Source organism: Anopheles aquasalis, chromosome 2, assembly GCF_943734665.1.
Source record: "Anopheles aquasalis chromosome 2, idAnoAquaMG_Q_19, whole genome shotgun sequence".
In the NCBI taxonomy this organism is placed as follows: Eukaryota; Metazoa; Arthropoda; class Insecta; order Diptera; family Culicidae; genus Anopheles; species Anopheles aquasalis.
Genome location: NC_064877.1, coordinates 15657501 through 15675000, shown reverse-complemented (window position 1 = coordinate 15675000; position 17500 = coordinate 15657501). Strand labels below are relative to the sequence as shown.

Sequence of the window (17500 nt, the reverse complement as noted above, 5' to 3'; positions counted from 1 at the left end):
AATGCACGGGGCCTTTTACGTTCGCGGGGATGCTGAATGCATCCCGTGATGCTGCCACAATGTCTGCGATATACACACGTTGCGTCTAGTTGTCGGCGCTATATAGCGGGCACAGTCGTGACAAACACTTCGCACACAACACCCAACAAACACCAGTAGCACCGGAGCAACCGGAGGGCCGCGTGTGTACACCGTTCGTCGATACGTTCGGCTCGGTGCGCACACTAAATCCCCGGAGTACAGTCCACTTGCAGAGAGCGAGGGAGATGTGTCTCGGCTGATTACCGTCCGGCGACTGCTGATGTCCGCCCGGTGCTGATAGTGTTTTATAAGAACGCACCGCCGCGGTGCGGTGGGGAAGGTACTTCCCAACCCAGAACGTGTGGTACCCATCGTGTTCCCTTTCGGGCATGGTCCACCGGTTAGTACCTTCGAAGCAATTCGTCGTCTTCGTTTACCACCGTTCCACCACCAGTAATCCTGGGAACATTCCGCAAACCATCGTACACTTTATGGTCATTTGAATTGTTCTAGCTTTTCAGCATGTGCGTCAGGTGCGAGCGTGCGAGTGCGATGTGCGTCCTGAGCAGAACCACGGATTCTTCCTACTCCGCTGGGCCCATACCGAGTGCTGTGCCGTGCGGCAATTAAAAACTGTCCCTTCTAACCGGTGGAACTTTGGATAATCGATCAAAGATGCCATTTTGGTGCAAAATTCTTTGCCCATTAATTGGCCAAACGTGTGGCGCCTAGCAGGCTTAACCGTACCGGGGAAGTGCGTTGCTGCGATGACTCTGGGAGAGGGTGCGGTATCGGTTCCGTACGGTTTCGGTAATTGTTAATTACCTCGCGTACTGGAACGTCGGTAGCTGCGCACCAAAAACTGGCACTAAAAACCATAATGGATGCGCTGTTCAAATGACGTATTTGGAATCTTGTCTGGTATGTCTTGATCTCCCCATTAATCGTTCATCACAAATTTTGGTTTTAGAAGCCAAGTTTGAAAACATTCGAAGCAGAACACAAAGTGACACAATGATGGCATCAACTACAACTTCTAGTCTAGTTCCTTTCCTCAGTAAGTAGCAGCGCAGTTGCCGACTCCATTTTTACGCTACAACACTGTTTAATGAACCGCTATTGATGGATGAGTTTGAGTAGTTACTTCCTACAACACCCAACACTCTGTGACAAGGACTGCTAGATGGAGATGGTGTGAATACGGGTAAATTACCTGATCGACTGCTGCTGGGCATCAGCATTCGAAGTAACCATGGCTACACTACCGTTCGCCACGAGCAGCTGTCAAGTGTAATGTGAGGCCCTAACCATCCAGTAACCGAGGTGGTGGTAGCCCGCATATTGGCAGGTGCAGTCGAATGCCTAGAACGATTAGTGCGGGTGATCTACCCTGACCGATCGTGATCACTGGTTGTCAAGTGTTGTGTCATTTCAATGAAAATTAAACGAGTAGCGCCATCATAAAGCAGCCACGATGCTTCTGAAGGGAATTTCCTCGTAAAAAACCCTTCTTTTCTTTTGAAACGACTCGGTGGTTTCAGGTTGCAGATCGCGTAAAATGTGGAATTCGATGGGAAGAATGTAATAAATCAGGGAAATTTATGCTTCGATTGATTGGGCGCACACAAAAGGGTGGGGGCTTAAGACAATTCGTGGCCATTCGAAGCCTCCACTTAAATCCTAGTCTCGATCCGAGGGATCGTATTTACCATTTATCGAGTTTGCTGTAATAGACAGCAGCAGAAGAAGACAGTGAAGAAGAAGAAGAGCTAGTGTCTTAATGGTCTTCGGACCACTACTGACCACTGTGTACGCTGCTTTTGCGATCCTCTCCTCGTTTGGAAGCCGACGGTCATTATTATGCCTGATGGATGATGTGGGTGGTACGCGCCAAACGAGGCGCCAATTGAGCTCGGTCTCGGTACGCCGTCATGAAGACGCGCGCGCCTCAAGAGAAGCTGACATAAAAATCACAACTTTATTGCCTTAGCCCCAGCCCCAGCCCCGTGTGTGCCCTTCCTCCTTCATGTAAAGCTACGTGGAACGAATAGGCGAAAAGGCTTCGGTTCGGGATTGGTATTTGATTTAATTAGTTACAACCTCCAATTTGCGCCGGATCGTTGTACGCACACGCAAGTCGCTATTAAACAGCTGCTGATGGACCGGACCTCACACGCATCTTTCATATCAATTTCCGCATCTTTCATATCAATCTCTCATTTCGTTTCTATATAGGAGTTACCAATGATTGGCTTAAGGTTTTTGGGAGGATTTTAACGCACAACCCGGTGCGGATACGGACCAGTTGGTAATCGCACAAAAAATGTGCCAATGGTCGGTGGCGCCTCATTGAACTGGATTCTGGAACAACTACAGACCGCGGTCTGCTCGCCGCTCGGCTCGTGCCAAACAATCTTATTAACGTTAGCGGGTGCGCTCCCAAATCACGAACGGTCCGTCTGGAGCCGAGAATCTATCAGCGATCCCGAGCGATTGGCGGCGAGTGGGCAATTCTGCTTTCCCATAATTGGGCGCGCTCCCTATTAGCATCAAACTAGGCTCCCCGAGCGATCTCGCGATACTGTACACTGACCTGAAATGAGGTGTTTCTTCGGGTGCATCAGAAACGATCGTCCAAAAACGAGAACAGGAAGTGGAATGGAAGTGGCGTTAAAGTCCCACCATCAGTTGTTCTGTACACACTCGCTCGATACACCCGCGTACGATCTGTGACGTCAAGAGAAGTGCGCAGATGATCCACGCTAAATGGAGCAAAATGAACGGTTCACGGACTGTCGGCTTCGGCTTGGTGTTGCCGCGCGGGATTTGAAGCTGTAGAATCCAAAAACACGATGCACCGTTCCAGATATTGTTTATTTGCCAGGCTCCTGGTAATGCTTCTGACACGAAATCGGCGGAACACGGTGCGAACGATATTAGAAGACGATTCTTCGAGATGGAACTGGATTGGTCTGAATTGAAAACAAACTTCAAATGCCTATGGATTAACTCGTACTACAAATGAGTTCAAATTACATCTCCTATGCCGCTAATGGAATGGATTACCGGGCCACTGATGGATTGCCAATGAGATGGCATATCCAATGCTCGGTGATCATCAAACACCTAACGTCTCATGCGAACCACTCGTGACATTCAATGTGTTTGCTACTGCTTGTGGTGTCGTTGCGACTTCCGTCCACAGGGTAGCGGTTGTTTGATACCTCCTCGTCCTAACACACGTAAAGGGCTGACCGACAGGAAGGAAACTTTTGTTGCGCAGCTCTTAATGTATTTTTAAGTTGAAGTGCCCGGAGTGATGTCCGCGGTTTTCGATCGGAAGTGCCCTGCCGGTTGACTAATTTCTTTTCGTTTCCGCAGAGCCGCCGATGTCCATTTAGAGGAAGCTATCCATGTAATTGATTTCTAACTGTATTCCCAACTTTCTTTCTATCGAAGGAACCACCAGGCTGCGCTTCGTAGTAGGTCTGGATTTGCAACCGTGGCTACTTGATCCAAGGTAGTTCAAAGAAGTGACCTGCACGAAACAAACTATTTGAATATGTCTTCATCCTGTGAGGAGAACAAGCATCTCAAGATGCTCCACGACGCTATTGCAAATCATTTCGGCACCTCCTCTGCGTACCATCAATCAAACATCTTTGACAATGCTAGCCGGCGCATCGGTACTTGAATGGTGCACGTCTCGATACCGTAAACACACGGCATGCTCTTCACATGACAACACCTGGAACAACAGATGAAATGGAAAGTAAACATTCCTTCTTGAAGAGTGACCCGGCCCGCCGGCCGGCGCGTACTTTCATTGACCCAAAGGATGCAATATGCCATCTCACATACTCTCGAAACTCGAGACCCGCATTTTCGACACACTTTCTGCGGCCACTTCAGGTGGCTACCCGGTTGGTTGGTGGGGGGGGACCGTTGGAGTTGGAGGATTGCGCGAAAGTTGATGCAGAAGTGGGATGGGATGAAGATCATCCCCTCTACATGGTCATCATCATCATCCATCCATCACATCAGCCTTCGGTTGACCCGTGGTGGCGGCAGTCGATGCCGGTGTGCAGTCATCCGCGAAGCCTCCGAGAGGGTGGTTATCGAGCTTATCTGGCCTATCGGTTACGCTCGCTTGCTCCTCGGTCACAGGTGATGCCAGCCAGCCAACCAGTGAACCAGTAATGTCCGTGTCGTCCTCGTGGCCGCCGTGTGGATTTGATGTTTGAACTTTCCTTTAACTACTCTTCGGACGTCTGCCCCGGCGTCCTCAGGAGAGGCAACACTCAGGTCTTCGTCATTCGCTCGGGAAAGGGCTTTTTTCCTCGAGGGGGAACTGGGGGGTGAAGTTACTGAGGGCAAGTGAAAGTCCGCTAATTGTAAGCCACACGCAACGGTGCGGCGGCGGTGATTGTGTCTCATTACTATCTTCACATGACCGTGGCCCTTTGAGCTGTTTTCCTTTGGTTCCGATAGTGCACTCGCAGCTGCCGCAGTTGCATGTGCCGTTTGCCTTTTGTGTTCCGAGAACGATCGCAGCAGCAGCGCCACTCACCTGTCAGTAGGTTGGAGCGCGTGGAGGGCGCGTGGCAATGAACTGAAACATGACATGAAACAGCGCCCCCTGCATAGCGGTGCTGTGGATCATTACGATTTTGTGTGACTTTTGCAGGGCGCGAGGTTTATGAGGTGGGAAGGACGGACAGCAACAGCACAATAGGAATATCTTGCATCTCGTCGGATCGCGATTAAATGGTTGGCAATCAGTATGGTGCTTCGCCTGCTTCTTTAATCGGTGGGTCCGAGCGAAGAACTGTTGATGCTGTTGCTGCTACTGCTAGTGAAGGACTGGAGGAAATATGGCTAATTGACCTACATGTTTTTGGATCGGTGGTTTGTCTTTTTTTCTTTCTGCTAAATTGGACAAAATTCTTTCATCTGTTTATCCAAATAACTCACCTGTACCAAGCATCTTATTGCTGGAGTTAATAATCAAACAGAAGATTTCGCTTTCGCAGCATAAAACAAAACGTAGAGTGGTAAGGATTAAATGCTTTCGTTAACATGATTTTAAACCTGGATAATATGTTGGTCCTGGAATTGAATTTTTTATTAATCTCTGAAAACATTTCTGTGACTTTTTCTGTATTTTTTTTTTGATAAACCAATTTTTTGATACTACATATGTAGATAAAAAAATGAGTTTTCTCTTTAGCAAACCACCTTTTATTTTATTAACAGATAAAATGCGTAAAAGGATCAATAGTTTTGAATTTATGATGGGAGCATAACATAAGTTTTTTTGAAAACTACTTGCATGTTGGTATGTTTTTATTTTGCCCTAATACCATACGATTTAAATTTTCAATAACAGAAAACTGGTTTTACTAACTCCAGGACACACTCCTCAATACTTTTCCGTTCACCGTTTCGTTCCTCGTGGACGCACGAATCGGGAATTCCCAAGAAAAGCCTACTGAGATGCCTTGTGTTGTAAGCAGTGGACACAACTCACAGCTCACCGGATTCGGGATGATTCACGCTGGAACATCCAGCATCCTTGGAAAAATACGGACATTCACCGGGCATTTTATTGCTCTTTATGCAATCCAAATGTCAGCAGTTTGCGGACATTCCCATCGTCCTATAACCTTGCATCTTTTCACGCTGACCTGACCTTCTCAGAATGTTCTTGCTGCATCCAACCACCTCAAACCACGTAACCTCTTCCAGCCATCGGCATCACTTTCATTTTGTGCAGAAAATCACCATAAAACGATCATTCCCGCCCCGTGCGGCGGTCCGCATCAGAATCGCATCAAATCGTTGATCTTCAAACGTCCCCAAACCTCAAAGCTCCACCAACTCTAATTGGCTAATGGGGCACCAATTTCGCGCCCGCAGCTCTTCTAAAACATCGAACTCGATCGAACATTGGCGTAACGGAGCGGGCTCGTCGAAATGTAATCCATTTCGGCGCGCACCCTTGGTCTTGATCGCCCGGCCTTAATTTCGCGTCGCGGTCCCAACGGACACACTCCGGCCCCCTTCTCCTCGTAGTGCCCCTTTGAGTGTGACTAACTTGGGTGACAACCGTACAAACACTAACACACAGCGAGCTTTCGTTTCGTTCCATTTTTGGGCCTTTCAGCCATTAGTCCGGACCCCCCCCCCGGGTGGGACCTTGTGACGCGACGACTAAGGCACGACGACAACTGGCCACCTGGCGGTCACGGCGGTGTGTGATTCACCAAAAAAAAAAAAAAGTCAAGCGGAAGGTTAGCAGGCTCAGCCCTTGAAGCCTCTCCGGCGGCATCGTGGCGTAGCGGAGTTTGTTAACGCCTTCCCCAGCACGCGACGAGGTCCCTGACACGGCCGATGGTCACCCCCGAACAACCCACCCTGGAACTGGTTCTGGTGCCGGTGCCGGTCAGGCCGTGGATGATCGCGAAAGTTTTCTCTGTTACAACATCGATCGATCGATCGAGCGCTGAAGGGGAGGAGCCGGTTATCAGCCGCCCAGCCGTGCGTAACGTCGTAATCAATCCAAACCAAGGATCTTCTGCCAACCGGTTCGCGCACCATCGAGAGCGTGCATGCGTGCAATCGTTTGCAATGACCACATCTTCGGTTGTTGCTGGTGGTGGAGCAGTAATGACAGTCATCTCCGTTCCTCGTTCCTTTCTCCTCCCCCCATTGGCTCCTCTGCCTGCTGCAAGCCGGAAATGTTAGTTGCCTAACGAGTTCCTTGGGCTGCTGGGCGTCAATAAACTTTCGAATCTCCCTCCGCCCGGTGTCCCCCTCGGCGTTCAGTTCAGCCCATCATCTTTTGCAACGAAAGTTCTCTGTTATCGGGCGAGATGAATGACATTCCGATTGCACCACCATTCGTCGTTCGATAAATCTGGGCGATCGCGATCGAACTTCCCCAGCACGGTAGTGATTGAAGATTGGCTTCCTGCGATCACCTGCGTGTCTTGCGCACTAGTCACTAGCGGTGCCGGCCGGCGGGAAACTTTCGGGAAAGTAACGTAGCTGTACACAACACTTATCGGAAGAGGCCACTTGGTGAGGCACTATCGTCGATCGATCGATCGATCCATCGCGAAAACAACCGCGTGAGCACAGGAGGAGGACTACCAATTTTACTTCCCTGAATTGAGTGTTTCCTCGTCGCTCGTAAGGGTGCGCACGTGCCTATCTGCTCGTTCGATGCGATTCAGTGCGATCGTTGGCGAGCGGTTTTTGGGAGTGAGTTTGGATCGCGGAAGTGTGGTTTGGGTGCCGGATGATTTCTTTGAGGAGTTGGTAATCGTATCAATCAAGCTCATTGGCATTGGATGGTGGATGAGGTAGTTAAAGGCGTCATCAAGTGATGTAGTGATGATGGCAGCGAGAAGGAAGAGGTGATCTCTATGCTCTGTGCTCTCTTCATTAAGATTGAATTTTGAACTACACAATTTTCAAATAATTAAAATACTTTATACTTTATTAAATACTTTATAAATTAACTGTATGATGATTAATTTACTAGTCTAAGTGTAAGTAACTTTAAATTCGTAAATAGCTTAGTTAAACATTTATTAAAATATTCTTATTCGTTGAGAAAGGTTTCGAATCCATTATTTGTTTAAAAAAAACTCGCGTTAAATTTTCTTTTACATTCACTTTCAAAAACTTAAACGATGTTGTATAACTTAATTGAATAGCAAATAATGCACATCTTTTAACTATTTTCTTTTATGTAGTGTTTGTAAATCGAATTACAAATTAGTTCCACTTGGTTGTTCCATTTCGCTTTTAAACGAATTCCGAATGAAAAAACTCTGTCAAGACTCTCTCGCTTCGATTTTCCATATTTTCTCAACAATTGGCAAGGCCACCCCGGAGACACACATGGCGATGGCGAAGTCGTCTTTTTTTGCCAATAAACTTTACCATTCTCCTTCGCTCTCGAGACAGCGAACAACCTTGATACGAACGCGCTGGGCGCGCGCGCGCACAGCCCACTCCACCCCTTTCACGGAGTGCATCCGGCAAGCGGCCAGGGTCCGGGACCGGTCTCAACTAGTCGCAGCGCAGTTTGCCCGCCTGTCTCTGGTCACCCTGTGTGTATTCGCTTACCAAAGGAAGCGTAGCGCGCTGGTTGCGTAATCTTGGCCAGCCTTTATTACTTTTTCCTCTGCCCCGAACCACGGCCACCAAACCGGCAGCCGTTGTACCGTTGGTAGCGAGGGCGAGAGGAGTTTCAAGGAGATTATGAAGGGAAGGGTGTTGTGCAGCAGCAGCACTAGCAGCACTAGCAGCAGCTATTGCAGTTTGCTGTTGCAATTGCGCAAAAGCCCGCCCTCTTCGCCATTGAATGTAGCGGCTTCTTGCGCCGTGGTTGTTGTGTTGTGGTTGTTTGTTGTGTTAACGGCGCCAGCCGTCGGATGCAGTTCTTTGTGCTTTGTGGCTCTTACGGTGGAAACGATACGGAACATTGGGTTTTTGAGCGGGCGCTCCAGCGATCAAGGGGAGGGTAAACGCGGAATCGCGCAATGATGATCCCGAAATAGAAAGGAAGTCCAGCAGCACCAACATATATTTTATGTAAATGCTCTATTGAGGATGCAAATACAATCTACAAACGGATCCGAGCTCTGCTATTAGCTTAATCGATCTAATGGCTTCTAGGTGGCCCAACCTGAGCACCGACGTTGGAGTCACCTGAGAGCTGACCGATAACAATGCCAACCGTTGCATCGGCGTCGCGCGTTCAACGAAATGAAACTTTACTTCCACACGGTTTCTCTGTTGAATAATGTATCGCTGAAGCGGTATCCAAAGGGGCTTACAAGAGAGGTCAGAGTTTTGGCGAAAAAAACCGACGGCCAGTCCATCGAATTCCGTTGAGTCTCATTTGCACACGGTGTGCCCCCTTTCTAAATGCACCCCGCACCTTACACAGAAAAGTGTCATCGCGAATTGTATTCACCTTGGCTCAATGGAACATTCCAAAGGGAGTCACAATTGCGGCGCGCGCGCGCGATCCAAGCACCCATCGCCGACAATTGTAACAGCCAACACAATACGTCTCGGGGGGGTCGGCCGCGTCAGCATATTGTGCCGGCTCCGGAATGGGGTCCCCCGGAACTCGGTGAAATGCCATTGGGTATGTAATTACGAAACAGACCAGCGCGGGCGCGTCGAGTTCCGATTGCCCCGGATGGAGTTGGCGTCTGCGAGCGAACTAAAAAGGTACTGCGCGGCGGCGAAAGAGTGTAAAAGAGAGAAGGTGAGAAAAGTGGCTACCTCCCACGAGATGGGTCACCGAAGCACTCAATCGTGAAGACTATGAGGCTAAATTTGGATTCCATCGTGATCGTCTGTGCCGGATGAAGGGTTCATCGTTGCTGGTTGCGTTCAAGTCTTTCTCGTTGAATTGCTCCCCCCCAAGAATGGGGGGCCGACTGTGTCTCTGTCGTAATGCGGTGGCCATCAAGGACGTTTGTGCACCGTGGGAAAATCGAGAGATCCGGTTCTTAATCCGGTTTGTACAAAAAGGCCGAGAAAGAAAAAAGATGCCACTTTCACTTTTAAAAATGAAATATTCGATCGATGATATGATTTTTTTCAATTTCTGTTTTTTTTTCTTAAATTGTAATCACAGTACCCATGACTGGATTTTACAACTTCTCTAACATTAAGTTCTTATTCTTATTTTTCCACAGCAAACGCTTCAAAATGCGGTGGATTGGTGCACTCTCTTCACTGCTCCCTGTGCTTCTGCTCCTCCTTCTCGATGGTGAGACGGTGCAAGGATCACCGTATCCACGACCGTTCCCTCAAACGTTGCGCCGCCTACCACGACGAAATGACTACATTGCCTACAACCTGCATCGCACCATCCGGCCACGCGATGTGAACGAGCTTGGCGTGAACCAAGCGCGGAAGGCGATGCACGATGTGCACGAAACGATTGCCGAGGTGCAGCGGCTCCTAGCGCTCGATCCTTCGCTTCCCAGACTTACCAGGTACAGTAGAACCGAGGGAGAGACCTCCCTTTCGTGCAGAGAACGATTAACGTGAGCAATTCCCATTCTATTCCAGGGGAGAGATTGAGGAGCTGTTTGAGAATGTGACGCGGGAAGAGTTCGCAAAATCGATCCGCGCTGGCGATCACACTCGGGCACAGCATATGCGAGCGCTCATGCTGGTGCTGCCCTATCACGCTAACAACATGTCACCGGAGAATCTGCAACAGATCTACACCCGGCCACCGGTCACTCGAATCGTCGGTGCAGCTGACTCATCACATCAACGACCAAACGCACTGCCTGTCGTCGGTACGACTACCGCGACGAGCACAACAACGACACCTAGTCCACCAGCACCACCACCAGCACCAGTGCGCACCACGATGGCGGACCTACCGGTGACAACGATCCGTTTTACGACACCACGGCCAACCACCTTCCATCCAACGCTACCGGAGCGAATGCGTGATCCTGGTGCACGACTGCGACCGGAGGAACTGAACGACATCCTGTCCGCGATCGGTCTCTCCCAGAGTCCTCCCTCCTTCCGGCCGATGCCAACGACCACAACGACCACGACGACCACGACGACGGAGCAACCAACCACCACGACACCGGCCCCGGACACACCGATCAGCAACTCGATCAACGTTGACGATCCGAAGGTTGCCCAGGAGCTAAAGGAACTACTCCGATCGTTCGGTCTGCTAAAGGATGAAGGCAGTAGCTTCGGATCACCGACTGCACCGGCCGGGATTGAGAGCCTGGCCAACATACAACCGTCGGCACTCGTCCTTCATGAGCCGCTGCGTGTCGAGGAGTCACTGCCAACGATCGATGAACCGAGTGCATCGACGACGACGACGATGACGACGACGGCTGCTTCCTCTCCTCCGGTGGTCGACGAGGAGAAACCGGTAACCGGTGGTCTAACGCAGGCCAAGGTGAGCCCGGACGATTACATCGCTTTTAAGCCACTTCCGATTCGTATCCTGGGTGAGGAAAGTGGCGAAGACACGCAGAAAACGCGTGATGCAGAGTTGGATCAACTGTTGCAGTCTTTCGGGCTGCTCAGCCCAGGACGAAGCAAGAAGTCAATGCATCGGCCAGAGCAACAGCAGCAACAGCACGCCAAGCCGGACACGACACCACCCACCATGACGGCGATGCCAGCGATCGATGCGGATCTCGTTGCACCGCAGCTCATGTCCGTCCTGGGGACACTCGGTATTCAGATGCGGAATGGAGCGACCGTGAACCAAGCACCAGCACCATCACCAACGTACCGTCATTCCGTATCACGTCGAGAGAAATCTGGACGTAAGCTGGAACCACCGACATCGGCCGCCATGTTGATCGGTGATGCGTCGCGTAAACCAGTGGCAACCTCTTCGTCACCGACCTCGTCTGCATTGTTCCATGTTAACAACGAAGACTACAACAAGTTGCAGCAGCTGTGGCAAGCGGTAAAGGAACTGGAGAAACTGAACGTTAGCCTATCCGACGAGTCGCTCGATGTGCTCAACCCGAAGCACTACGACCTGAGCCCAACGCTGTTGGCACAAGGACCGGATCCACTCGATGGGGTCGAAGCGCAGGAACGGTTAAACGAGATCAAGAAGCGACAGCAACCGGGCACGGCCACGACAGCGGACGACGATGCAACGGTACCAGTGAGCGATAGTCCGACGAGGTTCAACCTGGATTTCGATACCAACACGGCCGAAAACGATACCCCATCGTCATCGTCCAGTGCTGCTACACCAACGGCGGCCGCGGCCGAGTCGGACAGTGATGCCAAGGAGTCCTCCACGACCACGACGACGACGAGCAGCACCACCACGACGGAGAGTGCACGGAATGCGGCTCTGCTCGAGGAATCATTCCCATCGGCCGATCTGGCCGGTGATCCGGTGAACGAGGAACCGTTGCCACCGCCGCGCCGCACCGGTTTCTACTTCCTGTACGACTGGAACACGTTCCTGGAGGTGGGCGAAGAGCCGAACAAGGTCATCATTCGCTACAACCCGAAGGCGGGCGATCCGAGCCGCTTCCTACCGGTCAACGTACCGTAGAGAGGGTTCGCTCCGTACCGGATCTTTAGTGTAAATAGATAGGTGTCGATCTTGTGTTGTGGGCTAGCGTAAATTATCATCCTCCTCCTATTTATTTTGTCCCTCGTCCTCGGAGCGTTAGGCACTCGCTGCTTTCGAAGGTTAACATAGTCTGTAGTAGGGATGCCGGCACCAGTCGTTGTCGGCGTCGGCGGTGGGAACACACACGGGTTTTAGGGGTTACTAACTGCTGCTGCTGTTGTCGCGGCGACTACTGTAAGGAACACATCGTATGGGTCCAGATTTCCAGCGAATAACGAAGCGAAGCGGAACAAGGCTAGACGATAAGTCGCACTGCGCGTCGCTTTTTAATCAAATAATGCCTACAAAAACATCCAAATTAACAAGCTGTACTATTTTATGAAAACCCCTCTTTTCTCGATTCAATAAAGAACGCGAATAAGCGTGAAAATTAAACGTTTCTTTGAATTAAGCGCATTTTTGCAAATCTGGACCGAAAATCATCGTTAATTTATTTAAAAATACGTTATTTTTAAAATGGACAGTAGCGCCATCTAGTAGTGGGTAGAAGCATTAGCGCGATCGCCAGTGCTACCTCCTCAGCATCCTGCTACCCTAGTATTTTTTGGGGTTTTTCGGTAAAATTTCCGGAAAAATACCAGGGTAGCAGGATGCTGAGAAGGTAGCGCAGTCGATCGCGCTGATGCTTCTCCTATCCACTACTAGATGGCGCCACTGTCCATTTTAAAAATAACGTATTTTTAAATAAATTAACGGTGAATTATGATTATCGGTCCAGATTTGCGAATGAAACAGCGTAAAATCTATGTTTATTGTTTTGTTTCGTCTTTATTGTGTTTCCAATAGAAAAAAATGAGAGAAAAACGTTGCAACCGAACGTTGTTTCACATCGCGCAGGCTAACAATAATTCTCTACCAACACAATATATCCGTGGGAAGCGCTAATCGTTTTGATTGTTTTTGTGTGTTCTCCTCTCCTCCTTCTTCTTCTGCTATTGTGCACGCTCGGCCTCCTGTCGCTGCTTGCTGTGCGCTGGTTTACAAATTTGTACAAACAAAGTCTAGATCTTCGTCCCTCTCGTCGTCGACTCACGATTGCATGGCGGCCACCAACCATTCACCCCACTTGATTCTCCTTCAAAAACACGATAAAGCCTTCAAAGGTTAACGATAAATAGAATGATCCTGCGCACAGTGGCCGCATGTTGCACGCCACCATCCTTGTTTGTGCATTTCAATCGTGCACCGCCGCGGGCGGATGGCGAGCATATACTATGTACAGTAGGCTCGCCACGAATCCGCGAAATAGCGTGTTATCTAGTAGTTCAGTGGGTTACTTAGAAACCGAAAAACAAAACCAACCCGAAACAGAATGTTAGCGCGTACTACCCTTACTGCGATCCAGGTAGGCTAATACTCCTCGAGTCCTCGAGCACCATAATAGCTGCCTCTATGCCTACTAAGCTATTCGAGTGTGCTGCTCAACATAATCCAAAACTAAGCGCACGTCTTGTATTCTACTACGCAGCGCATCTTTTGCTTTCAAAATATAGATCCTCTCGCTCTCTCTCTGCGTGTGTTAAATAAATAATTTACATTTTAACTCATCGTGGTGCCATTGCCGCTAATACTAACACGCACTGCCTTCCTCTCTAGCTCATGTCTCACTTTGTTGATTTTTTGTGTAACAGCAGAATGGCTTCGATCTCGATCTCCATGCTCCCTATTAGTTGCTAACAGCTAATTGTTAATCAGTGCGATCGGTGCGATCATCAGTCAGTAAAAGTAATAAAAGGAAGAAACCTAGCCCTCCCCATCCCCATACTCCTTTCGCTTCACGCTCTCCTCGTCTCGCATTGTAAGTAGATTGTGCGCCATTGTTTTGTGTCTTTTTTGTTGTTGTTGAATTCTCTTTCCATTTCGTTGAGTTATTTCACTCGCTAAGGGAACACATCTTCCCCTTCTTCGAGAATGGAAGGATCCCTGTGTTCTATTTACAGTCATCGTTCTACCTCTCGCTTCTCACTAAACACTAAGCTCTAATCGGTATTTTTTCCCGCGGTAAGGATTAAGTACAACGAGAGCGCACGGCGCGCGGACTAAGAACTAAGCGACTTGCTGCTCTCTTTCATTATGTTACAGATATGGATAATGGTTAGCCACTGGCTCTCTCTTACTCCCGTTCGTTGCACCACAGGACGGCACCGGATCGCTTGCGACGATGCTGTGGAATCACGTAAGGCGCCACGCGACCAGATCGTGGACGATCGAGAGCAGCAGCTCGACCGGTGACATTCAGGAAATGAGCCGATAACCGTTGGCCCGCTCGTACAGGGCCTGCTTCCGGCAGTGGTGCTCCCGATCGTGACAGGTCTGTCCACTGATTGGTGTCGTCATCATCGTCGTCGTCATCGTCGTGGATGGTGACGAAGACAACGTCAGGTGGGTGGATGCAGTCGGTTTCCGGCGCTTGCGGACAAAGTACATACGGAAGTAGCGTCGTTTTCGACGGCCGTACGACATCCGCTGCTGGTGGTGCTGCTGCTGTTGGTGGTGGTGGTGCTGCTGCTCCTGCTGTTGAGGCTGATCATCGTCATCGTCGATCGACATCATCGGTATCACATTCGTTGGGTTGGCGCGGGGCGGTCCACCAGCGTCGTCCGGCCACAACGGACAGTCATCGTCGTCGTTGTCTACGTCCTCGTCCGGCCACGGTCGCTGCCATGCCCGGCCGGTGACGGAAGGTCATTCTCATACCTCAATACTGTTCAGACTGCCGGAGGACATGTTCTCGGCGCGACCTAGCCGTGCTCCACGCTTCACACCACCACCAGCCGCCCGGATCGGCATCGGTGACCGAGCGACCGTCACACCGCCAGGGTGCTGTTGCTGCTGCTGCTGCTGCTGAAGGAACTCACTGCTTGGGCCCCGACCAATCCGAGGACTACCCGGTACGCTACCGGATCCACGGCGTGTCCGTCGCATTGACGAGTTTCGTGCCGGTCCCATCACTACGCCCCCCGATGTGTCACTTCCCTCGTGATGCATCTTCTGCTCTCCGCCACCACTGCCGGGGCTACCACCGTTCGGTATTGTCGTACGGACGCCTCGCTCCAGTGTGCGCCGGTGTGGCAGCGAGATCAACATCAGGTGCTCCGGATACTGTTGCTGTAGCTGCTGCTGCTGCTGCTGCTGCTGGGGGACACCACAGCTGTTCATCGCTGCCGTTGCCGCTGGCAACGGTGGAAGATTGTGCGAGGCCGGAATGTGATGATGGTGCTGCTGCTGCTGTTGCTGTTGATTAGGGATCGATTGAAGGTTGTTATTGTTGGTGGTAGCTTGAACCGTGCCATTGCCACCGTTGCTATCGCCTTCGTCGTTGTCGATGCCGTCGTGGTGGTTGTTGTCGTCATGATTTGCGGGCTCATCGATGTTAGTGCCCTCGGTGCCGGTATCCTTGGTGGACGCTTTCGAAATGGCTGCCGTCGTCGGTTTTTTGCGTCGCCATCCGCCACTGGCAGCGGTGGATGCCGTGGTTGTCGATGTTGCCACCGTCGGTACCGAGCCCGATTCGCGGCTCTGCTCCGGTACTCCTCCCTCGATCAGCGTGTTGGGCAGGAAGCGAAGCTCGATCACAGTGCGATTCTAGAACAGTCACGCTGATTTCTAAGCTAGAATAAAACGTCTTCGCAAATCGATCTACACAGCAAACGGGGGGGTGGGGAGGGCAGCTACGGGAACGGAGAGCACCAGGACAGGCGAAAGAGAGAGAGGGACAGAAGAAGAGAGAGAGAGAGCGAGACAGAGAGGAATGCTCAAAGGCGTGTATCCCTCAAAGGACATCCAAAGAGAGGGCGATAGGAAAGACAGACGTGAATGATAAATACACTCTAAAGCACCAATCAACCGTGGAGGTGAAAGATCAGGGTGTGCAGATTGCAGAAAGAGGGCATAGGATAGCTCGCAGGCACAAAAAAACAGGATAGAAGTGTGCGAATGCCTCGGTCAGCTAGCTTCACTGGCGATAGCGCTGCAGCAGCACATGACGGTATTGCAACAAAAAAAAAGGGGAGAAACAGGAAGTGGCCCGAGTGGCCCAAAAGAGAGAAAAGAAGAAAGAGAAGAGAGAAAGAAAGAAATAGAGATTCGATACTTGGTGATCGTGATTCGAATCAGACGACGGATCGGTTCACGTCGACGAACACAGAGGGACATCCTCTGAGACGGATCCGATCATTGAAAGTAGTAGCAACGCAGGGTTTGTAGTTGCGGTTGTAATAGAAGTAGCAGTAGTAATAGTAGTGGTAGCAGTAGTGATAGTACTAGTAATGAAGTGTCAGTTGCAGAGAACCCAGAAGGTAGGGGGTGGTAAGGTGCTTATAGGAAAGGATCAAGATACGACGAGCATAGAAAGGATGATCTCTTCCACTCCCTTGATTAACACGGCTGATTCGACGGGGCAGGTCGACGGCCCGGCAGACGAGTGACACCGATGACGACGAACCACCCGACGACATCGACACCTTACGACGATCGCTGATGAGGCTGCAATTTGGCTTCGTTTCGTATTGTGTTTTGTTCGTTTGTTTTGAATTTTCAGATTTAATGTGTTTGCTAAAACAATACAAAAAGGAGTTCAACGGTTCTGGGATGCACTATCAACACTACGGAAGGATCTCTGTGAGTTACGGCTACAGATTGACACGGTACAACGCTGTACAACACAACTGGAGTGCTGGAGTGCATACTGCGGATTGCGTGACAGTGCGAGGCAGTGCGAGATTGTGAATTGGAAATTTGCCAACAAATAAAAAATAGTAATGTTCAAAGGCAATCGCAAGAAATTTGCAAAAACCATGTAACAAAAATGTGAAAAAAATCGATAGACGAAACAATGCAACTGAAAGTGATAAATTACAGCAAGTGCTCGAAGCGCAAACAGCAAAACAAACGAATCAAAGAAGAAAAAGCCAAACAATAAAACAAGACAATTCAGTTTTGCAACAAAAAGAAAACTCATCAGAAAGCATCGTAAACGCGTATACACGAGATCTAGCTTACGCTCGAGAGACCGAGCTAGATCAAGAGATAAATACAAGCAAAACACTATTTCGATCATCGCTTGTCCGTGAAGGGTGCCGTGGATGAAGGGGGGGGGAGCATGGGTTGGTGTGAGTTTGTGAAGCAACAACGGAACACAAGGACAACTGACACCAGCCTATGGCATCGTCTACTAAGCCGTTCATGCACACTTGTTGTTAACAGGGGATGTAGCGACGGAAGGATTGTTAGGTTGCTTAGCAACGGTGGATTAGTGGAATCGGAAAAAGCTAAACAAGGGGTACCAAC

The 17500-nt window shown here is 50.0% G+C and overlaps 3 protein-coding genes across 6 annotated transcripts in view; 1 reads left to right on the top strand and 2 right to left on the bottom strand.

Moving 5' to 3' along the window:
* The window catches only part of LOC126568998 (carbonic anhydrase 7), a 2835-nt gene extending 2549 nt beyond the window's left edge, over nucleotides 1–286 (bottom strand). Inside the window, exon 1 of the mRNA XM_050225766.1 lies at nucleotides 1–286. This exon is cut by the window's left edge and continues 373 nt beyond it. The gene's annotated coding sequence lies outside the window, so the exon portion shown is untranslated.
* Nucleotides 1–12579, top strand: part of LOC126568997 (mucin-5AC) — a 20708-nt gene extending 8129 nt beyond the window's left edge. For all 3 annotated transcript variants that reach the window (XM_050225764.1, XM_050225765.1, XM_050225763.1), the window contains 2 exons: nucleotides 9750–10052; nucleotides 10129–12579. In XM_050225764.1, the coding sequence (XP_050081721.1) occupies nucleotides 9763–10052; nucleotides 10129–12130 (2292 nt within the window). In that variant the 5' untranslated portion in view covers nucleotides 9750–9762 and the 3' untranslated portion in view covers nucleotides 12131–12579. The remainder of the gene's footprint in view (nucleotides 1–9749; nucleotides 10053–10128) is intronic.
* A 386-nt stretch (nucleotides 12580–12965) lies between these two features.
* The window catches only part of LOC126570282 (interference hedgehog-like), an 80471-nt gene continuing 75936 nt past the window's right edge, over nucleotides 12966–17500 (bottom strand). The window contains exon 10 of one of the 2 annotated variants that reach the window (XM_050227921.1): nucleotides 12966–15796. In XM_050227921.1, coding sequence (XP_050083878.1) covers nucleotides 14903–15796 — 894 coding nt within the window. In that variant the 3' untranslated portion in view covers nucleotides 12966–14902. The remainder of the gene's footprint in view (nucleotides 15797–17500) is intronic. The other variant, XM_050227922.1, reaches the window with a different exon arrangement.